This window comes from Acomys russatus, chromosome 4 (assembly GCF_903995435.1).
Source record: "Acomys russatus chromosome 4, mAcoRus1.1, whole genome shotgun sequence".
NCBI classification, from domain to species: Eukaryota; Metazoa; Chordata; class Mammalia; order Rodentia; family Muridae; genus Acomys; species Acomys russatus.
This window is the reverse complement of record NC_067140.1, coordinates 10,522,457-10,547,671: the sequence shown is the minus strand read 5'-3', so window position 1 is coordinate 10,547,671 and position 25,215 is coordinate 10,522,457. Positions and strand designations below refer to the sequence as shown.

The following is a 25,215-nucleotide window of genomic DNA, read 5'->3' as shown; positions in this document are numbered from 1 at the left end:
GCAATTCAGAAACCTTTTACTGTTGCTCCCCCCCCCCCCCCGACATCCACATTTAGTAATGTAACCCTGTATGTTATCATGGCCTATTGCTTAAGAAGCTAGACTTCCAAGAAAACTTTTAATTAAAGAAAATAATTTTGTGGTAAATTGACAACTGTGGATATATATATTATGAAGTGGTAGTAGGATTTATTAATATAATATGGAATAATTATATCGAGACAAGGACCATATATCCACCACCTCAGATAGTTATCTCACTTTAAGTTTAAAGGTCTGTTAATGGCTGCACATCACATTCAAATGGATGTGATTAAGTTTGAAATGATCATATGCCTCTGGTAAAGTGTTAGGCAATCTCTAAGTCTAGCCAGAGCCAGAAGTGAGACTCTGTGCTTCCTCCACTGTTTGTGTGAGGAATGTGAGAGCTGTAGGCAGTATTCATAGTTGTGATGCAAGCAGTCCCCAAAGCAGTCCAGGATTTTCTAGACCAGGTTCTTTCCTGCCCTGGAAAACCAGATGTTGCACTTTCGAGGTCTTCACAAGTCACACTGAAGACACATTGTATCAGAAAGGCCATTCTGTCAGGATGATGGCTTAAGACCTGAGTGGAATAAAATCAATCCTTTAAACAAATGATCAACTATTATAATTTGCCAAGTAACGTATTTATGTGCTTTTAAAACATTCATTAACATAAGAAAACTTATAGTGAGATGGAAGAGTATTCTCCCTACTGATGTCAGCCCCAGTCCTATTCTTAAGACAAAATTACTTTAAACCATTGCACTCTCTTTTTTTCAATTGCCTGTGTTTCCAATGTTATAATTGACTTGTCTGTGGTAAACTTATGTATTGATTTCTCTTTCCCTGAAAGGATGAACCTTACCTGTTTGTACCCTTTCTCCTTATTTCTATCGATAGTTATGCCTTTTACTTTTATTTCTGCTTTTAGTGACCTGGTAGCTTTGATATGCCAGCATATTTTATAAATTGCCTTGATCTATAAAGATGGTATGTCTTACTTCGTCCTATCTGGAACAATAAATTGCATCTAATGAGAGTTAGATGTAGACATAAAGGTTTGGGCATTGTTTGACAGTTCATCTGGATGCAATCTAAAATGTTTTATATGGGATTTATTATAATCCTTGCCTTTTTATGTTTTATAGAAATAAATACCTTCCCTTAATTACCGAAAATGAAAATACAGAAGAAAGAGAAGCAGGTAAGTGGTCTCGTTTCTTTGAGGTATTTTTGTGTGTTGTACCTTACAGCTACCAGCAGCTTGGGCTCACATGTTAACACCTACTAAGGAGGCAAGGCCAGCAGCTTGGGCTTACATGTTAACCTCTGCTGGTTCCCTGTTGCTTCTGCTTTTTATTCTCTACAGGGTGACAGAGCTGTAAGTGGCCAGGGCGTGAATTTTCCCTTTTGCTTCAGTCATGTCTTATAGGAGCGATGTAATGAAACTGAATCAGACTTAAAATTTAGCCTGGTAGAAATGTTTCCTCTCTTGGAACAGCTTTTCATGTTTTTCTGAGTGATCTGACCAATTCTCTATAGTTTACATATTAATCATATTTGGATATTTAGTTTGCTAGAAGCATTTTTCCCACATTTTGTGTGTGTGTGTGTGTGTGTGTGTGTGTGTGCGCGCGCGCGCACCTGATGTTATGTGTAGGTATGTGTGAAATGGCTTATCTATGAACAAGTCGCTTCTCTGTTTCTATCATTCTGAGGAGCTCTGAGGTGTCAAACCCAAGCTGTGGTTGCCAGGCTAACTCTACAAGTGCTTTTACCCACTGAGATGCCTCACTCACCCTAGAAGCATTTTTTTTTAGCTATAAAATGCTTACAACTAAGGCCAGTGTGGCTCATCAGTACATTTTATGGAGTTGGTGCTTTGTTTCTCTGATGGCTTCCTATTGAAAGGAATCTAAAGGATACCAGTCAGTGTGGCTTAGAGACATGAGATGTGGGATATGCCTCTGACTTGTACATACATGGCCTGTATCTGATGGGTGGACTTTCTTTTTATAGAATTGGATGATCTAGCAACTGGGAGGACGGGAGTCTGAACTCCTGTCTTGAACTGGGACCCATGCAAGGTAGTTGGGTGGGACTAACCACTCTTTCCTTTCCAGTATCCTCCTGTGGAACATATACAGGGAGATAAGGATGTCAGAAAGACGATCTTCTGAGTGGACATTTTTGGGCAGCTTGATCTGGATTAATTATTCTCATCTGTGACAGTTATTCATAGGAAAAGCAATACTTCTGTCTAAACATTGGGTTTCTCTTTCCTAGTGCTACAGTGAGCTGGCAGTTGGTAGGAAGCACCACAGAACAGTTTTACCTGCAGGAAATGTATCCTAGGGCACACTGACAGATATCTGAAGCTGTGTGCTGTATCCCTATTACTGCTGTGCTCATGATCAAGAAGGTGGGAAAGAACCACACATTTATCAAACAGGGACCGTTTGAATGCATTGTAGAATAGACTCCAAACCCTCAAAATTGTTATTTATGATATGCGGGCAGTCTTGTAGTTCTTAAGGTAATTTTCATGTTTAATTTTTAAACATTCTTTAAGGTAAGCTATTATGTAGCTTTACTTAGAAGCATTTTTATTTTAAACTTTATAGTAATGGCTACCGAGCAGAATGGGATTTTTGTTGAAAGAGTGTTTTCTGCTTTGTCTGTTTGTTAATGTCTCTGTTTATATTTGCGATAGTCTCAGTAAAGAAGTACTGTAGTAAGAATATTGGAATTTTGGTTTCTTTAAAAAAAAAATCACAGATATTGTAAAAATAAATTTTTTGTTTTAATCCCAAGTCTGGGGATGTGGGGATGCATCAGACTGTTTGCAGCAGCTGACTGTGATTTGCCTCATGCTCTACCAGAGGTGTGGTTTTACCAGCTGCAGATTGTTTCTGTGATTGTGTGACTTTTGAAATTCTGCGAACTTTTCAGAGGGGACATAAATGCTAGATCCCCGTAGGTGGAGTGGGTGGTTCTTGGTTGTTCAGAGGGCTGGGGGTTGTTGTCATTTGTTAGTAGTCATACTCAAAGAAGGTAGAAAAAGAAAAAAATTATATTCAAGGATCTTTATCTCTCTTTCTCCCTTCTATCCTTTCTCTCTCTCTCTCTCTCTCTCTCTCTCTCTCTCTCTCTCTCTTTCTCTCTTCTCTCTCTCTCTCTCTCTCTCTCTCTCTCTCTCTCTCTCTCTCTCTCTCTCTTGTGATGGGTGTTGGTGATAAATAAAGGGTGGGGAAAGAAGAGCCCACAACATAGCAAAGACTAGCTATAAAGTACACATTTGCTATGTAGACCAGGCTGGTGCTGACCTTGAGAGCAGTCTGCATCAGCCTCTGGGTGCTAGGACGATAGAGTTACCCTACTGTGACTTGCTGCTGAATGGGAATTTTACTTGAAAATTGCTGTTAGCTATATCTGGGTCAGGTTGAATAAATAGGAAGTGATCCTGTTCCTTTGACAGTATTTGACTTTGAATTGCAAGACACTGCAGAGCATGAAATGGGAGTGTATACTGGAGCAATAACAATCTATAGGCTCCAGGACTGAGTTTGTGTCACACAGTTTAGGGCTGGATGGAAAGGTTTTCATGGAGTGAGATTGAAATTCCCACTGTGCCACTTAGCCTCCTGCACTAAATTCTACACTTTTCACAGCATAGACAAGGATTAAATGAAATAGCTCAGTTCTCAGTATTTGATATGTCAAAGCAAGGAACTCTTCAGTGTGTAACAGTCTGAATACAATCAAGCTACTTTAACCATGATTCTGAAGTGTTAGAAGCAACACAAAATAGTAGTGTTGGGATATAGCTTGGTGGTGGAGCACTTGCTCACAGTTCAAGGTCCTGGGGATAATCCCCAACACTGAAGGAGCAGGGGGGAGGGGGAGCCTGTTAGAAAAACATCCATTCTTTAAAAAATAAAATATCCTCATTCCTTCTAGTTTGTTTTTTCCACTTCTTTGAAGAAAAATGGCATGTAAATGCATTCTAATCTTTAAAATTTCCTATTTCCTTATTCAAAATTTTATCAAGGAAAATTAAAATAAGATGGCAGATTTTTTTTTTACAAGTTAATCAAAACTCAGCAATAAATAATCATGCTTCTTATTAACCACAAGGGGTATAACAGGTGGCATGCCAAGAACAAAGGCTTTAAAAATTGACTTTGTATTGCCAAAGAAAATGTTGGGGGGCAAAAAAAAAGGACTGTGAAAAAGGAATCTCTTACAGTCTTTTATCCATGTTGATGAAAATAACTAAACTGCCTCTAAGAAGTGTGTAGAGTTTAATTACTAAGATTACTACACAATAATAGACAGGCAAAAGTTAGCTAGGGAAACAAGGTATGAATTGTAATTACTAGAGCCCAACTTTTTAAAGCTGAAAAGAACTTGCTGTCCTGGAACTCAGTCTGTAGACCAGGCTGGCTTCGAACTTACATCGATCCTCTTGCCTCTTGAAAAGAACTTATTAAAGGGAATACAGCCTCACCTCACTGAAAGCAGACCTGTGCTGATTCTCCTTTAAATCTCCTAGTTTGCTACTAGGAGTATGAAGTATGACAAATATGAGATGTGCTATACAAATAGTAACCTAGATCTATTAATCCAGTTTTAAAAAGTGATATTAAAACTTGGAGCTATAATCAGGAGATAATGTAGACCTGGTGACTTTGGGAGAACCTTGCTTCCATGAACAAGTGCTGAACAGGCATAGCTTCATTTTTCCATCCTTGAGAAAACACAAAGTTGGTGGATTGGGAAGAGCAATTCAGATGAGCCGTGGGAATCTCAGCCTTTCACACAGTTAGACCATGTTTCCCCCTTGGAATGGATGTGGACACGTTTTATTCACAAAACAAATATTACTGAATTTTTCACATTCATATATGCAAAAAATATTTAAGTTCAACTTCAGGCCAGGTTCAGCAGTGGCTTACCGTATTTTTCAGACTATAAGACATACCTGACCATAAGATGCACCCAGTTTTTTTGTTTTGTTTTTGTTTTGTTTGTTTTGGTTTGGTTTTTTTGTTTGTTTGGTTTTTTTTTTTGGTTTTTCAAGACAGGGTTTCTCTGTGTAGCCTTGGCTGTCTTCGCTTTGTAGACCATGCTGGCCTCGAACTTACAGAGATCCGCCTGCCCCTGATGCACCCAGTTTTTAGAGCAGTAAAACAAGAACAACAGTAAAAATGGCAATTAGGCCACAAGGCATACCCTAATTTCCCTCCTACTTTGGGGGGTGTACCTCTTATGGTCCGAAAAACACAGAAATTTATAGTGTGATACAGAAAGGCAGTTAACAGAGGGAATGGAACATGGCCCAGAAGAACCAGGATGTTACATTGTGATGGAATGGTGGTGGTCGGGTATTGAAATAGAGGGACACAGGTAGCCCCAGCCCCACCAAAGAGCTTGAGAGTGTTTTGGAACGATTGAGCCCTCTGGGGTCAGCCAAGTTGCTTCAAAGGACTCAATATGGAAGGAAGAGAGTAAGTTGGGGGTTCAGGAAGTGCATGGTAGTTAGGGACCTAGGAAGACCTAGAGTGGGTGCTTGGTGCTTGTGCTGGCAGAGAGTGAACTAGAATAAGCATGGTGGCTTTAGCTGGCCTCTCATGCGCCTAGTGCAGTTTGTCTCTGTGTTGTAGGAGGGAAAGGTGAGCTCAGATCTCTAGGAAGGTGTTTACCACCAGAATGGATTGCTGAATCATAAGCCTTGCTTGAAAATAGTGAGTGAGGAAGAGTAACAACATTGATAATGTGGATGCGTAACAATTGATTCTGACACTTTTCAGCGTCATCCGGCAGAGAGCAGGGCTAGCACTGGTCAGGCCTTCAGTTTGTTTGTGGAAGACCCTTTTCAGCATTTCAGTTTAAGAGTGAGAATAAATTGCTTTGTAAAACCACTTTAAAACATTGTCTTGATGAGTCAAAAGGATTTTTAAATGGAAGATACACCTTTACAGAATGCCCCATCAGCACCACTACCACACACACAGAGTCATTTTTGTATTCTGAAACATACACTTGAGGCCTGCATAGGAAAAGAAGGCTGACTCCTTGCCTGTGAGTAAAGCAGGGCACTCCAAGGTGAAGACTTCTGGGTCTCTCAAGAAAGGGAGATGAAGTGTCTGTTGATGGACCTTGGCCCTCCTGGGCTCTTTGGCTTGGGCTCCCTGTCCTTGCTTCCCTTGTCCCCTCTTGCTCCTCTGGCTCCTTTCTCTTCCGTTTCTTCTTTACTCCAGTACCTCTGCCTCCACCATCCTCCATCCCATAACGGGACGTCAGTTTCCTAGAAAAAAGGTTCTCAGCTTCCTTTTTGAGTAGTACGCATGTATACTTACAGTGTGTGTGTGTGTGTGTGTGTGTGTGTGTGTGTGTGTGTGTAAAATTTTCTTTTACCCTAGGCTTTTGCCTGTGTTAATGGACTTCTCTTAGTTTGAGGACCATTGTCTTAGACCATAATCTTTTGGGGCTTTTGTTTTGTTTTTTACCCTTTTAATTACGACAAATGTAGTTCTTACAGATTCAACTGTTTGGGGGACACTATTGTGGATTAATGAGCTTAGATCAAAGGACAAATCACTTTTTGGTTTGATTTTGGTTTTAGTTTTTGTTTTTGAGTCTTTCTGTTTCAGTTTGTACTCTGTTTTTAAACTCTTGCCCTATTGTTGATATGAAGCAAATTATTGCTGTTCCCTTGTGGTCAACCATCTCCTGTTTGCTCCTTTCAGAGCTAATTCAAAATGGAGACGCTGACATAGGATTTTGTACCCAGGCATTTTGTCTCCCCTGACTCAAAAGTACATGAAAGAAATGTTTTTGTTTTGGGTTTTTTGCTCCTCAAGAATTTTTTTTAAGTTCCCAACATAAAAATGTTTCTGTGTATTACTGACCCCAAAATTTATATTTTATATTTTTATTACTGATACTTGCCTTTTCCCCTTTTCAGAATCAGGTAATTGTGCTTGTCCCTTAAGAAAGCGCCAGCTCTGCCACTCTAGGAGCTAGTTGTTTTATCTCTTATCTATGAATGGAGGTAGGGGGCTTGGTAATTATAATTCCTGGTAATAGGATTTCACAGATAGCAGGTAGATGTCTATCTGCTTTAGTAAAGAAGTGCCTGATCTTTCCCAAGCAGTGCATACACTCATGTTTTAACATGTTTAACCGAGTCTCATCTGGCTGGCCTGATGCCCTAATAATCTGTTATGGCTCCCTGGGAAGTAACAAAAATACACAGTAGTATTTGCCAGAGTTCAAATCCACAGTCCTCCGCTCACTGGCTGTGTGGTCAGGGCACATGCCTTACCATCACCAATTCTCCACCTCTGCCTGGACAGAGTGGGCATCTTTATACCAATCTTGGGAGATGTTTGCACAGGTTAGAGGTCAGGCCCTATGCCTTCTGTCGGCCTAGTGTCACTGTATGACATGTACAGTAAGCATTAGCAGCTGTTGTAGTCAATTTTCTCTCAATTTAATTCTGTCTGCTATTACTTACATCTGTTACATCCGTTTTTTTGAAAGCCTTATCCACAAGTAAAGAGACTTTGTCATGCCAGCCTCACTCTGACCTAGTACAAGCTATTTTGGTGAAATTTGGTCTTTTAAGCTTTGAAAGCATCTTTAGTAAGCAAATTACTTTTCAATTTGTTCCTTCACTTTAAAAAAAATACTCTTTTATTTTCACACATACATGATGCTTTATGATCAAAGTCTTCTCCATTATTCTCTCTTCCCACTTCCCATCCCATCAGATCTTTTCTTTCTCTAAAGTCCTCCTCCTATGTTCAAGTCTTTTTTTTTTTTTTTTTTTTTTTTTGTAAAGTAGGATTGCCTGCATAAGTGTAGGTAAGGGTGTAAGGGTTATTTACTTGAGCAAAGACAGTGCGTTGGTGACTAACCACCCTGACTCCTTTTCCCTCCAGCAGCTACCAGTCCTGGCGTGGGGGTGGGTTTATACAGGCAGAAAGCCACCAGTGCTGTGAGTTCATGGGTGCTACGACTGTGTCATGTCAGAAGACAGTGTGTTTAGTATTCTTCCCTATCCTCCAGCTCTTAAATTGTTTCTACCCCTTCTTCTAAGGTCTTTCCCCAACCTCATAGGAGGTGATGTAGATGTTCTGTACACAGGCCGAGAACTTAACAACCTCAACTTGCCCACTGTTGCATACTAAGAAAACTTGATCTCTAGGGCCAGGTGTCCCTGGCACAGAATTCACTAATACTCCCAGGACGAGCATATAGCATCTTCCCTTCTTTTCTTAAGGTACTGAGTCTTGTAGAGCAGCAGATGCCCACAGGACTTAGGCACCTTTATTAGCAGGACTTCATTTACTGTAAAGATCCAAAAGAAAAACCTTTCTGTTCTTCAGTGTTTTTCTCCCAGTAATCTCAGTGCTATGTATGCTGTAAGCATCAGACTGGGAACGGGAACTAGAAAAAGCAGGTAGAGGCCGAATTTGAGTCTTTTTATTCTCACTGTGGGTGCAGCCTGGGGACCAAACACACTGGAGGAAGCCACACCACTTGGGCAAGTGCTGGTGGTTTATAACAGGCCTCTTAACAGGAGAGCAAGCACTCACAAACAGTACAGTTTCTTAACTATCACTAGAATGCAGTTTTACCATCTTCCTGGAAAGCTGGCCCCTCCTCGGCTATTTATTTGTTCTAGATCAAGGAAAAGTGCTGCCCCTGGAGCTAGGAGCCACATTGCCAACCTTACCTTGGTAAGAAATGCCAACTGCTTTTTGGAATACTAGGCCTGAAAGTCTGAGATGAACCCTCCACCTCCAGAGTATTGTTTCCTTAAAGCGGTGTACTGTAAGACTGCTTCTATTTAATGGTACTGAGGAATGGCTTTGAGATTTCCTTTCTACTGCTACCTTAGAACCTGGGACACACTTCTGGCATCTGTCACAGGAAAGCTTTGGGTAGTTTGATTTCTGCAAGTGGCCAGAGATACTTGGGATTGAGTCTAATAGCTAAGGCCAATGACATACAGAAGCAGCCTAGTTTTAGTTACTGTCGAAAGTAAAACTGTGGGCCAGCAAGATAGCTCAGCAGATAAAGGCATTTGCTACCAACCTGGCATTCTGAGTTCAGTCCCCAAGACCCAGAGAGACGAGAACAGATTCCCACAAGTTGTTCTCTCTGACTCACAAACCCATGCCCAGACACACAAAAAAGTAAACATTTAAAAACATGAAACTTGAAATAAGCATACTTTTCTTGTTCAGAATCAGCCCGATTCAGTGTTGATGTTTCTTGGTGACCATGGGAATAGGTTTTGAAAGGTGAGGCAGGACATGGATCTTGCCTTCTCACACCAGGGCCTTACCATAGTTCATGGCTGGGAGGTTTCAGCACACTTGAATAGTAGTACTGTGTGTAAGTAGCATGCATCCCAGTGCAGGTCGCTGTAGTATGCCTAGGATTTGGTGGCATCTGGAGGCTTTTATTTTTATTTTTCGAAAACTATTATAGGCTTGCCTGTTTTCTTATAAGATATTAAAAATAATCTCAGATTTCCTCATAGGGGAAGGAAAGCCTTCAGATTTTTATGTACTAGATTAAGAATTTGTGTGTGTGTGATATGATTGTGTAGATGTGCATGCTAAGGTGCATGCACAGAGGTTGAAGGGCAGTTGGTTCTCTTTTGCCTTTACTCTAGTGTTCTGGAAATCGAGCACTTATCCTAGGTTGAGCACAAGCACTTTAACCTATTGAGCTGTCTCACTGATTCATATACTAACTTATGACACATCAGCACCATGCCACTGCTGTGTGGAGAGAGCCACAGGTGGCTGTGTCCTGCTTGCTACTGTACCCCAGGCCTAGCCTACTAGAACTAACACATAGAAGAAACCCAGACCCTCACTACTTGTTGACTAAATCCATGTGTTCAAACCTAATAGCACTCTTTCTATGGGAACACTGAGAGAGTGGTGTGCTTTTTTTTTCTCTTTCACAGTTGTCCAAGTTAAAAGCTTTGAATCACTCCCCAATGTCGGATGCCTCTGTTAATTTTGACTACAAATCACCATCGCCATTTGACTGCAGCACTGATCAGGAAGAGAAAATTGAAGATGTTGCCAATCACTGTCTGCCCCAGAAGGACCTCTATACTACTGAAGAGGAAGCTGATGATCTTTTTTCTAGGAAACTGATGTCCCATAATGGGATGGAGGATGGTGGAGGCCGAGGTACTGGAGTAAAGAAGAAACGGAAGAAAAAGGAACCAGGGGAGCAAGAGGGGACAAAGGGAAGCAAGGACAGGGAGCCCAAGCCAAAGAGGAAACGAGAGCCTAAAGAGCCAAAAGAGCCCAGGAGGGCCAAGGAGCCGAAAAGGGCCAAGGAGCCCAAGGAAGCAAAGCAGAAAGATGGCGTAAAGAAGCCCAGGAAGCCGCGGGAGACATTGGGTACCAAGGAGGCTAAAGAGAAGAGGAGCTGCACTGACTATGTATCCAGGACAAAATCCAAGAAGGCCAGGTGTGTACTTTCTTCCTCGCCCTTGCCTTCATGGGACTGTTTTCCTTTGTTGTTAGCCCATACCCCTGGGTCTGGCTTGACTATGTTTCTGCTGTCCCAAGCTTTGTACCTTGTTCGCATAACTTCCGGCACTGATGGCAGGTGGTGCTTACTAATTTCTAATTATTTTCTAGTTCTGGTTTCTGAAATTATACTTCAAAAACATTTTGCTTTTTTTTTTTTTTTTTTTAATGATTTTTCTCTTTATTTATTATGTATACAATGTTTTGCCTGCATGTACGCTTGTATGCCAGAAGACGTTACCAGCTCTCATTATTGATGGTTGTGGGCCACATGTAGTTGCTGGGAATTGAACTCAGGACCTTTGGAAAAGCAGCCAGTGCTCTTAACCACTGAGCCATCTCTCCAGCCCAACATTTTGCTTTTTAGGAAACTCCAAGAATTGCTACCATTCTTTAGATTCCAACCATCCCTTTAGTGTGTGTGCCTACTATTTAGCATTCTTTATGTGGTGGCTGGTATCCTAGCTCAGGTGTAGATGTGCTTTTTACATGCTCTGAGGTTGTATGCTTTATATCCTGTTAGCCGTCAACTGAAAATGAACTATCTCTTGCCTCCTGGTCATGTAATTTCTTGCTATTCAGTTTGTATTTAAAAGAATTTAAGCAGAGTGCTGGTGGCACATGCCTTTAGTCCCAGCACTTGGGAGGCAGAGGCAGATGGATCACTAAGTTCAAGGCCAGCCTGGTCTACAGAGTGAGTTCCAGAACAGCCAAGGCTGCACAGAGAAACCCTGTCTCTGAAAAAAACCAACCAAGCAAAATAAAAACAAAACAACAATAAAAGAATTTAAGTGTTATCTTGTCTATAGAATACTGTTTAGGACATCCTACATCTGGTAACAGGGATATTTGGAGAACAGTGGTATGAGGCAGTGGAGGCATAGCTGCAGGAGTCAGTCGTATGGTAGTCTGGCCGGGCCCTGGGCAGACAGAACTTCATATTCAGGAGAACTGACTTTCCTCCCCAGGCTCCACATTCTACTACAAGACCATTTCTGATCTAGTTCTCTAGTCTGATATCTGCCACAGTCCCTGAGCCTTCCATAGCTGCTGGGCAGTGCTAAATAAATGAGGCCAGAGAAGACCATCGCGGCTTGTGTACACAGTGTGTAACAGGAGAGGGCATGCAGCAGCTGCAGCACTCCTCACACGGACAAGTCAATATTTGCTGTCTGTGCACAGATGGAATGTTTTTTTCAAATGATTTCTGCATAGCACTATAATTAGGCTTTTTGAGGAAATATAATAAAAACAAACAAACAAAAGCCCTAACTTGTATTATTTAAATTTCTTAAGTCTAAATACAGAGGCAAGGTGTCTGTCTGTCTGTCTGTCTCTTTCCTGTGAGATCATGAAATCTTAAAGGTTGGTATGGTGCTGAGAACAGGACATAATGAGGCGACCCCACGCCTATCTTGGGTCAGCACACAGGAGGTATGTGTTAGGAAGTGTGTTGAGTGCTGAATACTGCAGCTTAGCATTTGCTTCATGCCTAGTTTCCTTTTCAGAAGGATGGTTTGTCAGAACCAGATGGCTAATTCCTAATCCAAATTTTAATGCTGCTTCATAATAGTCACTCCCACAGAGATTTCATTCTTATCTGTCCATGAGGCTTGAGGTAGATGGGTCCTAGGGATGTAGACGGCAGAGAATAGGCATAAAATAATGTCCACCTTGGAAGGCCAAGAGAGGCAGGCAAAATTAGTCTTCAGACTAATGAAAATCTTAGAGGCTTTATTTCTCATTTAACATTGGAAGACACTCGGGTCTCCAGTATGTAGGTGGAGTGGCATAGTAATTTTTGCTTCAGCCAATCATTTCACTTGTGTATTGTTTTGGGGAGCTTAGATGCCTTTTTAGGGTAAAGGAATGTTTAAAAAGGGAAAGTCAGACTAGTGGACTGACTGATTTTCATGTGACAGAAACTGTGGATTGGGGTAACCAGAGGAGCTGTTCTCTGGCTTGGAGGACAACGCAAAGAGTCAGTATCTGGAGTCACCCGTGTTCTGGTCTCTGATGTTCACATTTTATTGTCTTCTTAAGGAAATTCATATTGACACCATATAAGATATAAAACAAGTTAATAATTTGTAGACATTATAAATTACATTTTAGAAAAATAGGGAGTTGTTTTGTGTAACAAAATTGAATACCAAACGTAGAGGTGAAGTCAAGACTGACTAATGAAGACCTTGCAGCATTAGGTTGAAGGAGTGTGGTTTTAATCCAATTAAACTGTTAAGAGATTGAGTTAGAGAAACACTTTTCCTTTTGCAGGCTGTTAATTTAGAGGACTGAACTCTTGAGCTTTAGAAATTCAGGAGATGTCTTTTGCGAGGTAGGTAAGGATGGCCATCTCTTTAGAAGCGTGGACACGTTACATGGGCTTTGTCAGCACTTGAGGGCTGTATCCTGTTGACTTGTAATGATACTCTTCTGTGTAACCTACATAGCACTTTGGACTGTTGAACCTTTGATTTCTTTTTCTTTTTATCTTTGTAAAATTATTTGGGTTCCTTTAATTAATGATTCCATCAATCAACATAACTAGTTTTTAGTTATGAAAGTGTATTGATTTTTAAAAGAGTGTTAGTAATTAGCTGGGCAGTGGTGGTACATGCCGTTAATACCAGCATGAGGCAGGTGAATTTCTGTGAGTTTGAGGCTAGCCTGGTCTACAGAGCTAGTTCCAGAACAGCCAGAGCTATACAGAGGAACCTTGTATTAAAAATAACAACAAAAAACAATTAAGTCGTGTGTGTGTGTCTGTGTGTGTGTGTGTGTGTGTGTGTGTGTGTGTGTGTGTGTGTCAGAGAGAGAGAGAGAGAGAGAGAGAGAGAGAGAGAGAGAGAGAGAGAGAGAGAGAGAGATTGAGAGAGAGAGATTGAGAGATTTACTCTTGTAAATTGGCTCTAATTGTTTTTATTTGAGCAGTTACTGATTTCAACCTTGGGTAATACTTGATGGTTATAAATGATTAACTGGTTGCCTGGATTTCTGCAGACCGGCCACTGATGTATAGACTTCTGGCCTCTCCTCCTTTAGTCCTTCTTACTACTGCTTCCCAACCAGTCTTTCTGAAGCGTCGTTGTTGCCTTACATATGTTGAGAGTCAGTAATGCTAGTTTTAAATCAAACCCCTTTCCTCTGTCTTGATTCAAAATCAGCTGAGAAGTAGCCAACAAAGATGGAGATGCAGCGTTAAGCTTCGTTATTGATAAACGGAATCAGAGAACTCATATTGCTTTGTGACTGGAATCAGGCTTCTTGTTAGTTACTTCAGTTACATTCACTCCTGTAAATGTAAGCAGCTATGGGGATGACAATACTGAGCCAAGAATACTCCCATTTCTGAGGCTTGCCAGTCAGGTAGGTCACCAGTTTAGAGGAATATGTTTACAGTATTGTACCCTTTTGAAGAGTAAATCATGTTTTTCTTCCTGAAAATATAGGAACAAGAAAAGGGGATTTCCTCTTCAGTTTATATTTGCATAGAAACTTCTGGTTGTTACAGTTGCCATCAGAACAGATCTTAATTTCTTTTTCCCATACTCAAAAATTTGGAGGTCTGACCCCTCCATGTCTTTAATTCTGGCCACAACCTGCCAGCTAGATTGCTCTCATTCGCCCTGGAGGGGACTCATTTTTATTGTAGATTGCTCTTGCTGTTTACTTCAACTATAACATTCTTTTCATCTGAGGATCCTGACTCATTTCCATTTTTCAAGTCTGAACTCAAAATCCAGCTCTCCCATAGAGCTTCCCCAAATTAATGTGCTCGTGTGTCCCCTCTGAACTTGTATACCACTTGGAGCCTCCATTTTCAATATAAATTGTAGGCTCTAGGTCTCAGAAGACTGAAGGATCTAGTTCAGTTCTGTCGTACTGTAGTCTTAGAAGTGGAGACCCACAGAGGAGTGGTTTGTCTGAACTCATTCCCAAATACATAGTGTAAACTTGGGCCTCCCAGTTCCTTCTCTTACATACTGTCTCTGTAGCAGCAGGCCCTCTCGATGGTTGCCTTTGGTTTTGGTGTATGTGTGACTTGTCTCCTCAGTAAAAGTTAAGTGCTGAGATCAGAACCACCATACCTTTATGTCCCCCATTTTCCTAGCAGCTACTCAACAAAAAAATTCGTCAGATACAACCACAGTATTCTTCATATTTAATTTGATTGCATTCAGGAACACTTCTCCCTGAAAATTAGATTTATGTAAGATACCTTATGAACTTGTTAATATTTGGTGGTTTTTATAATTAAAGAGTTCTAAAATAAAGAGATGGCTAAGAGCTTAAAAGCCCATACTGTTCTTGCAGAGAACGCTAGTTCAATTCCTACCTGTCTGTGTCAGGCAGCTCACAGTTGTTTGTAATTCCAGCTCCAGGGGATCTGACTCCCTCTCTTTCATCTTTGGGCACCCGTGCTCAAATGCAGACACACATACACATAATTTAAAAAATAAAGATATTTAAGAAATAGCAGTAAAGGATACATGATTTGTCCAAGACAACAGAGTGGTGAGCTTTGTCAGATCCTCAAGTTCACATGACTAAGATAAAAAATGAAAGTGGAAGAGCCCGTGTTAGAGAAATTTGTAGGGATCGTTCCCTTTTTTACAGAATCACTTTACATACCCAATGGTATTCTTTCACGGACTTACATGGTTCCAACTATTTGTTTTGTTTTTGATGATTCCATTTACTTTGAGAGGCAGCAAGCAGACAATTGAGCACATCCTGGATCTAAACAGTGATTGTAGTAGCCAGCAAACTTTCTTTCTTAAGGTTGATATTAATAGTGATTAATGTTTAGGGCTCTCAGGATAAGAATCCAAAACCCTTGTTGCTGCTAATTTAATGGTATGGCCTAATAAATGTTTATTATTAGGCCACAGTTATTATTGTGGTATTATCTAACCAGCTATCATAATCAAATAAGACAGACACCTGCTGTATTTCAGAATAGCCTTGGTTCACCTGAGGCAAAGCAGATACTAATTCCCTAAACTACCTTCCATTGTCTCCCAGCCTCCATCCCATGCCATCTGCTTCTAGTAATTTCTGTTCGGCTATCTCCTGTCCATAGTCTCAAAATACTTGCTTATGTTGTTCATTTGGGACATTTCTTTCTTTGTAGAACTTGAGAGTTCCTCCTCTTGGCCCACGTGGCATTTTCCTATCCCATGGTGATCCTCTTCTTTCTCCTCCTCTGGTACCTGTCCCCTTCTCCCAAGATCCTTTCCTCCTCAAAGCCCATGAACTTTCACCACACCTACCCTATTCTGCCCTGCCCAGGTGTGGGCCTTTTAATCAGTCATTCAGGGAAGCAGGGTTACACAACAGGACTTGGGGTAAGGTGGGTGAGAATGTGCTCGCTGGGAAGCAGGTAGATCTTGGGAGCCAGTAATTAGCATCGAAATACATAGCACCAGACCTCCAACAAACGTCAGACTAGGAGAAGCCTTCTTTATTTAAGCAATTGTTTTCTTTCTTTCTCCAGATTGTTTTGAGTGTATTGCTGCCTAGTTATTTACTTTTCTGCTGTATTTTCAGTCACTGCTGTGTCTTGCTTTGTTTATAAACATTCGTATTGAGAATCAGGAAAGGAAAAGGTGTCACAGATCATGTGTGGGCCTGTTACTGAAAAGCTCTGTAAGCCAGAGACAGCCTTATTGTTCAGACAGAAGTATAAAAAATGAAAGCCCCTGATGCAATTGTGTATGAAATAGCTGGAAAGATTTAGAAGATTAAGAGTGTTTCATTTCTGGCCTAGGAAGTCCCTTGGAAGAGGTGAATATCGAACTAGAGATTATAGGAATTAGTAAATGAGAGAAGACTTAAGTAAAAAGAGCAAAGAACATTTATTAAACAATTGTTCTTTGGGGACTTTGTTAGGATGGTAGACCGAATACTTAGTTTATCATCAGCATGTATAGATACACCTTACATGTGGACCCCAACCATGAATGCTTTATGAATAAAAAGTCAGAAAACAATCAGTGAAAATTTAAAGCATCACCATCTGAATTGTAGCCTTGCCCAGCACTTCAGAGGCTTATGTAGGATTACCAGGCTAGCTTCCTTTACATAGTAAGACATGGCATTAAAAAAAAAAAATGCTCAAATTAAAAATAAAAAATGCATTAAGAACAGAGAGGAGTAAAGGAGTTACATAAAGATCTGAATACAGTAACTTTCTGACTAGGCTTTCAGTAGCATTGCTTAAATGTTGGAGTGACTGGTGAAAGGTGTGAGCATGTCAGTTAGCTTCTGTCAGGAGCTGCAAGCAGGATGTGGAGTGTGGAACTGCCGGCACTGTACATTCGAAAGCCTTGTAAACTGTCTGAGTTTCTATTTTCAGTGGCTTTTAATTGGTTAAGCACTGCATCTTCATCTGAGGAGTTTGTGATTCTTTTCAGTTTTTATTATATTGTGACCAACTTCTGTTGGTCTTTGTTTTGGTGGTGCAGATTTAGCAACTAAAGCCTCCAAGGCAGTGTAGATCTGGCTCCATCTTGTCTACAGCAGATTGCATCTGTACCAAAACAAATGCCTTTTAACCAGTGTCCTTATTTTCTGTGCCAAATCTGTTCTCTATTTATAGATGGAATTAAATGTGGATACTATGAAAGTTGAATGAAATGTGCAAACGAGCCTTTTCAGGGTAGTGTCTGTGTTTTAATACTGTACTGCTAGGAATACCAAGGCCTAGCAGGATGCTGCATTAAACTCTTCTCTCAGGAGCCATTCTCTCTGCTCTCCTGCTCTTATGCCCTTCGGGCTGGCTCACCCGCACCATGCCCACAGAGCCAGCTCTACTGTGCTTCCCAGTCAAGGTACAGGACCCACTCCCAAGTGCTGCAGCTTGTGAAGGGCTGGGCCAGCTCTCTTGCTCTCACACCATCAGGGCTGGCTCACCATGTCTTTATCAGTAGGGCCAGCTTCACTCTGTGTCTCAACTGAGGTGCAGGGACAGCTCTCCCACTCTCATTGTTCTAGGGACAGCTGTCTTGGCTGTTGCAGGTGGCGAGGGGGGAGGGACAGGGTATCATACACGCACCCACACCACCTCATGGCAGATGAGTGGCAGGGCTATCTCTCATTCATGCACCCACACTGCCTGACGGCAGATAAGTGGTATGGTCCTGTGCTTGTGCCCTCAGGGCTGGCTAACCTGCACCCTTTCTACCAGGGCTAGGTCTACTGTGCTGCCTAGGCAAGGTCCAGGACCAGCTCTCCCAAGTGCTGCAGCCAGTGAGGCACAGGGCCAACTCTGCCAGCTGCCACAAGTGGTGAGGAATGAGGGGAGGAGGGCATCACCTCCACACCCTTGCCACTTTATGGTCGCTCTTGTCCTTGGGGCTGGCTCAACGTGCCCCCTCAACCAGGGGTAGTACTGCTGTGCTGCCCAGGAGAGGGGCAGTGTGGTTTGTTTTTATTTGGAAGGCCATCTAATAAAAACAACAGCAAGTAAAGATTCCCCAAAATCTTAGTTCATGAAGCCATGTAGACTACAAGAGAACTAGATTTAGAATTGGGTATGGTTTGTATGTTGATAGTTCCTTGTATATTATCAGTGCATAGTGGTTGTGTTCTTACAGTAGATACATGTTTTATCATAAAATCAAGTTTCATTTTGTTGCTAAAGTAGGTTATTTTGACATTAAAAAAAATCTTGTGTCTTTCTTTTTCCCTCCCTGTCCTACAAGTTAGTTTTTTCTAGCTAAAAAAGGGAAGATTATGAAAGTAAGGTTGCTTTGCTCAGCCTCCAGTGCTGTTAAACAGGGAATGTTAGGACTTCTAAGACTTTTGTCTACAGTTGCTCTCTACACACCCTTTCTTAGAGTCATGGCTGCCACGACTTCATGATGTAGATTAAAAAGGTACAACTTTCATACCCACTCCTCTCAAAATTATTTGTAATATTTATTTTATTGTGCATAGAGGAAGTGCAGGTGCCCACAGTCCCAAATTATTTCTTTTTCAAGGAAGAACTCCCAAGTTATCCTAGCTGTAATCTCTGGAGCAGTCAGGTATAAAAAGATTAGAGTATCCGCCAGGCGGTGGTGGCACAGAGGCAGGTGGATCTTTGTAAGTTCGAGGCCAGCCTGGTCTACAGAGCAAGTCCAGGACAGCCAAGGCTACACAGAGAAACCCTCTCTTGAAAAACCCAAAAAAAAAAAAAAAAAGATTAGAGTATCATAGCCCAGCCTTAGCTCAATCTTTTCTTCCTTGGGACCAGTATTGAGTATTCAGTCCTCTCACCCTGCTACAATGGAGTCCTGGGAAGATGGCTTGCTAAGAGTAAGGTTGGATTCTTACGTATCTATTGTCTAGTTACTTTTTTTATCCCATGATAACAAATAAGCAGTCTTGCTAATGTTGTGCAGATACCATATGGTACATGTTTTATCATAAAATCATAAAGTCAAGTTTCATTTTGTTGCCAAAGATAGGTTATTTTGACATTAAAAAAAAAACTTATGTCTTTCTTTTTCCCTCCCTGGCTTTATCATCTCTTGGCGACTTCACACTAGAACCCTTACAGCATCATTTTTTCCCTATTTTACGTCATCTTTCTTCACCATGTAGATGTAGTGAACAACAGTTCTCCTGCCCTCCCTATTTACTCGTTCTGTTTGGCTGCTATCAGTACAGTGTCCCCCAGTTTCCAATCATGTGTTTCTTTGTTGTCCCCAGTTTCTTTCATGGTCATGTGGTCTTTGTTTTGGGCAATAAGATTTCCTCAGGATGTCTCCAGTGACTTCTTGATATTCTGCCTTCAACTTGAACATCTTTTATTTTCCGAAATAGTGAGATGCTTTAGGCTCTCCTTCTGTCTGCCCTATTTTAACTTGGGGGGAGGGTGGTCTGCCATTTCTCTGGGGAGAAATTAAGATCAAAGTGTTAGGTGGAAAAACTGCCATCAAGGAGGAACTCCTTAATGAAGTTGAGTCTCATGATCAGGTTCCTTCTGGGAAGCCTGACCTCTGACTGTTGCTTATCAAGGACCGAACATTCAGCATACTAGCCTTAGGGCATGGCCAGATACTGTGTCCATTAATACGTGGGGGTGAGATAGGTTTTCATTTATTTGTTATGCTTTGTTTTGTTTTGTTTTTTGAAGATAGGGTCTCTGTGTGCAGCTTTGACTGTCCTGGACTCACTTTGTAGACCAGATCAGCCTTGAACGCACAGAGATCCACCTGCCTCTGCCTCTGCCTCTGCCTCTGCCTCTGCCTCCTGGAGTGCTGGAATTATAGACGTGCACCACTGTGCTGCCTTGAGATTAAGTTTTTTTCCATATGGTGGTGTTACCATTATTCATTGCAGACATTTAAGTTTGTTTTCATCTTTGGGTTTTTATTTCCTAGCAGTACTTTAATATATTGCAGAATGTCGAGTCTGTGGTTAAAAAAAAAAAAGGAAAAAATGCCACTTCCAATATCCCTCCCTTTTTCCATCCACTACAAATAATCCCTGTTTATGATTTATGCTATTTCTGATACTAGGTATAAATATGTATTTTTACTTTATTCCTACCCCATAAGATACTAGTTTACAATTTATTTTTTCTATTTAATGTATCTTAGAATCATTCTATTATTAGTTTATAGAATACTTGCTTTTTATAGCTATATAGTATTCCAGTTTATATATCCTAATTTAGTCCATCTCTTTTATATAGACTTTTGGGTGATTTTCAGTTTTAGGGGATCCTTATTTTCCTTTTTTACAGTTCTCAAATCCTGCAGTGAATAACCTTATGCATGTTTCTGTATTGTTGCAGGTACCATTAGGTAAATTCCTGTGAGTAGATTACTGAATCATATATTTAAGTTATTTCTATGTATTCTTGATTATTTTCATGCATGTATAGTATATTTTAGATCATATTCATCTTTTATTTTCCTCTTTCAGCTCCTTCCAGAATCCATCCTACATTCCCCTCCCAACTTCATGTCCTTTTATTTTTACCCAGAGTCTAATTAGAGTTACCCATACGGGCATGGGTGTGGGGCCATCCATTGGAGCACCTTCCTGTGGACCACACCTTGAAGAAAACAGACTAGTCCTTTTCCAGCATCCATCAGCCTCTAGTGGCTCCTGAGATAGAGATGGGCCCCTCCTCATCCATGCTACAATGTTTTCTGGCTTGGTCTTGGACATGTCTTGTAAAGGTGTCCTATTTTCATTGCTGTTACTTTGACAAATACTTTGGGAAGGAGAAGGTTTGTTTCAGCTCATGATTTTAGATCATAGCCCGTTATTTTTTGAAGCCAAGCAGTAACTCAAGGTAATAACTTGAAGGCAGGCTTGCTTGCTATTCCACACAGCATTGCCTCTAACCAAGGAACTCAACTACAGCCAGACAAATGCAGCAGGAACCATGGATAGCCCAGCTTGCAAGCTCGTTTGCAAGGTGGCCTATCCTCAGCGAGCTTTCTTACACAGTTTGAGGAGCATCTGCCTAGGAATGGAACTACCTACAGTAGCCTGAGCCCTCCTATATCAATTCATAATTAAGACAGTCCCCACCAGACAACGCCTACAGGCTGGTCTGAGCTAGGCACTTCCTTAATTGAAGTTCTCTCAGATGACTCTAGCCTTTAAAGCTACCAGTTGATAGTTGAGCTAACCAGAAGAACAGGCAACCACAGCTATTGTGAGTTCATGAGTGAAACAGCCCTGTGGTCTCCAGAAGACACTGTATTATAGTATTTCTCTTGGTTGTTAGCTCTTACGGTCTTTCTGTCTTTTCTGCAATATTCCTTAAGCCTTGGAAGGGATGGGTTATGTTATAGATATTTCATTTGAGCTGAGCACACCACAGTCCCTTGCTGTCTGCAGTGTGAACCTGCAGTGTGACATATGCGAAGAAGAGGAGGAGGAATTTGTTAGAGCTGTACTAGTGTAAAGATAGGTATTTAGAAGGCAGGTTCAGCCTAGAGGCTTATGACCTCACCAGCCATGGTCCTTGGCCAGATTTGCAGTAACAGGGTTGAGTTCCATACTAGGAAGTGGGCCTGAAGTCCACTTAGAGAGCCATTGGTTATTCCCTTAACATCCATGCCACTGATATACCAGGCTGGTCATTATTGTATATCACAGAAGGGGGCGGTGGCCTCTGAGCTGCCTTTTGACTAACTACAAGAAGGGGCCTATTCCATGGCTGGCACTTAACTTTTTGCTTGATAACCTATTGCTTGTTATCCTCTTATTTGGGTACCCTATTAAACTCCTATTTAAAAAAACCAAAAAGCAAAAAAACTTCATATATATATGTACACACATGCACACGCGCGCACACCCCTTATTAAAGTCTGTTATCTTCTAAAGGGATTACATTTTATTCACATCCTTGGTTTTGCTTGGGATAGTTTTTGCTGTAGACTTTTCCAGTAGGTAAACAGACCAGCCTTAAGCATTGACACTTCAAAAGTGGACTTTACTTTGCATAGCTCTACTTGCAGGGTCTGTGAGGAGTGAAGGGTTCAGGACTGATGTATAGGCCTACCCTTTGTAAACATGCACCCACTCCTGTCCTGTCTCCAAACACCACTCCCTTCCCTCTCCCAGTGGCTTCTAATTCTCCTAAAGGAAAATATCTATAATGTTAACTCTTTCCTTGACTTCCACATTCTGTCATTTGTTGAGACTTACTGTTTCTACTCCTTCTAAGTCTTTCAAATCATTCTTAGCCTTGAGCCTTCATTGGCTGTACCATAGTTCTACCCTCTTGTACTTGCATCGTGCTCCTGTACCTGCGGGGTCAAGTGCGAACTCTCTGGCCTAGTACTCACTACAGCTTTTCTTCCAGCTCTCTCGCATAGTGTTTCTGTGTACAACTGCACAGCAGTTTGTCACCCAAGAATGCCATGACAATTTTTAAAGACTGTACAGAATCTGCCTAGCTTCAAACTCTGTCTTCACTGCTTTCTAGCCTTGAAACGCTGGAACTTTCTTTATCAATATACTTCATATTCCTCTCAGTAAAATGAGAATAAACTGTTATCGTCCCGATAGCTTGTAGGGTATAAAGAAGGTAGTCCACATAGGGGCTCTAGGGTTGTGCCTTCATACTGTCATGTAAGGATAGCTGCACTCATTGTTACCTACTTACTGTTTTTCTGTCTGTTGTCTTCAGAATTCTATATATGTCTTTGCTCAAGTAAACTTTCCCAAATCTCCTCAACTATAAAAATGTCTTTTAATAAATATATATGAGCATTTGCCTGCACTTGTCTGGGCACCACATGCATATAGTGCCTTGGAGGCTAGCAGAGGGTGTCACATCCCCCAGAACTGGAGTTACAGTTGTGAACTTCCATGTGGGTGCTAGGAACCAAGCCTGAGTCCTCTGAAAGAGCCCCTAGTGCTTCCAACTGCTGAGCCATTTCTCCAGCCCCCCACAAATAATACATCTGTTAGTGTAACCATCTATCCATTCCTTAAATGTCTTAAGACTTGGTTAAATATTAATTGAGTATTTACTGTGTTGTATAAAGCATAAGACTACTCAGAAACACAGAACCTACAGATCCTCTAGGAAGGACAGAAGAGATCAGACATGGATAAAATGTCTATTGAGTAAATGTCTATTGAGCCATCTGCAGAGGAATTGTACGAGATACGTGAGTTCTAAGCTTGGTGACATAATTAATCACTGACTTTGGTGAGATACCAGAGTTTCAGTACTTAAAGTACTACCAAGGTGTTTGTCAAATGTAAAGAGTTTATCATACCGGCAAGTTAATGTCTTGGTGGGTCCTTGCAGTATATACTGTCCACTTCTGAGGAATCCTCCATATTCCACCCTGGGCTGTCATTATAGAGGAGCTCTTCAGTGCTCAAAAAGGCAAGGACAGTGCTTTTCTGAGTCCCCAGTACTCACTTTGGGCCTTTCACACAGAACACTCTCAGAAGAAGAGGCTGACAGATTGCAGGGCTCACTTTTCCGTATAGCTCAGAGTGATGCTATAATTTGATGATTCTTAGTGGCTGTGGGGCAATTAACTTCCTAGTTATAACGCTGGCTTAAATTCAAAGTGAAGTTCTAGAGAAATTTCTATTTTTCCTATCACATTGATCATAGCCATGGCAGTTATTATGGGGAGTGAATAAAATGGATTCTACCTCAGCCCATGCAGATGTTTTTTCCCCATGTTTCTATACATTTCTGGCATAATAAGTACATATTCTCTATTAAAGTCCACATTGGTCCTAGAATTCCAGGGTATGATTTTATAAACTTTAATCATGAGTTTTAATTCCGAATGTCTTATAGCAAGGAGCAAGGACCAACTCCAGTGGAGAGAAAGAAGAAAGGAAAAAGGAAAAATGAAACCACCGTGGAGAGTTTAGAGCTGGGTCAGAGTCTGCCGAACCCATCTCTGCGGAGTCCTGAGGAGCCCACCGAGTCTGCAGACAACCAGGTACCCAGTGATTCTCCATCTGTGTGCAGCTTGCCAGCCTTACTCACAGACCCACGCTGCACTTGTTCTGTTGGGGTGGGTGAAAACACAGACCACACCCAGGCTATAATTTAGTGTGTTTGCTGCTCATGAAGTAGCATATCAGTCTTCATAGGCAGTTGATGTGGAAAGTTAAGTTGTGAGTCAGTCTAAGTAAGGTTCAGATCTGTTTGGTATGTAGTGCTCAAGAGTACTAGGCCAGTATATACAGGACATCCTCATACCAGAGTATTAGACATACCAGAATAGCAAAGGGATGTGTATATATACAGAATGACAAGCATGGCAGCAGAGCTACCCATCTAACTCAGTTCTTAACAATATTCCAGAGAGTGCCTTTGACACTGGTGAAGATTTTATTTTCTAAGTTGAGGTACCTTCTCTAGGGCTTGAATTCTAAAATTTGAAAATGCCATATCCTCCGATATCCAAGTAGTGTATCTGAAATGGGAGACCATTCAGAATAAGACCATGCTGGTGGGGCCCTCTTGAGATTTTCGTTGACGTTTGCTCTAAGCAGGCATTGGCTTGTGACATCCTGGTCTTCATAAATCAGCATGTCAATTCAGAGCTGCCTATAAGCTAGAGCTGGTGGCTGTTAGGTGACCATGCTGGCAAAAAAGCAAGTGTATTAAATTAATGACATTTGGCAGAGTTCAAGGTTTATAGGATGGCCATTTCTAAATGGAAACGAGGGGAAGTATTTTGTTTTGTTTTAAAGAATCCCTCAAATGACAGTAGACATTGTAGAGGTGATACAGTGAAGAAGTAATAGCAACTTGGAGAGATGCTCACAAAATATCTTTTAGGAAAAAAATGGAACTGAGATTTTGCTTATTTTGTTTGGCCTGTTGTACTTAAAGTATGTAGGGACATGCTACTTGTGCCTCCTTCTCTAAATTGTTCCTGCTGCTAGGAATCAGTGATAGGTGGAAGAGGGGCATGTGCTTTTCTGTTGGAGGGCATGACTGCAAGCTTTGCCTAGTTCAAAGCTGCCTGGTTAGAAATGCCTCCTTACACAGTGACTTCTTACTTAGTCACACTTAAGATCACTGCCTGTTTTATGTGTATGAGATTCCCAGTCTAAGTCCCAATACAATTTGTATTGATTAATTTTTCACGCTACATTTTTAGGAGTTGGT

At 41.2% G+C, this 25,215-nt stretch overlaps 1 protein-coding gene across 1 annotated transcript in view; it reads left to right on the top strand.

Moving 5' to 3' along the window:
- The first annotated feature begins 1,026 nt into the window (after window positions 1-1,026).
- Window positions 1,027-25,215, top strand: part of Chd6 (chromodomain helicase DNA binding protein 6) — a 118,166-nt gene continuing 93,977 nt past the window's right edge. Inside the window, exons 1-3 of the mRNA XM_051143717.1 lie at window positions 1,027-1,228; window positions 10,019-10,536; window positions 23,887-24,034. Of these exons, the coding sequence (XP_050999674.1) occupies window positions 1,202-1,228; window positions 10,019-10,536; window positions 23,887-24,034 (693 nt within the window). The 5' untranslated portion in view covers window positions 1,027-1,201. The remainder of the gene's footprint in view (window positions 1,229-10,018; window positions 10,537-23,886; window positions 24,035-25,215) is intronic.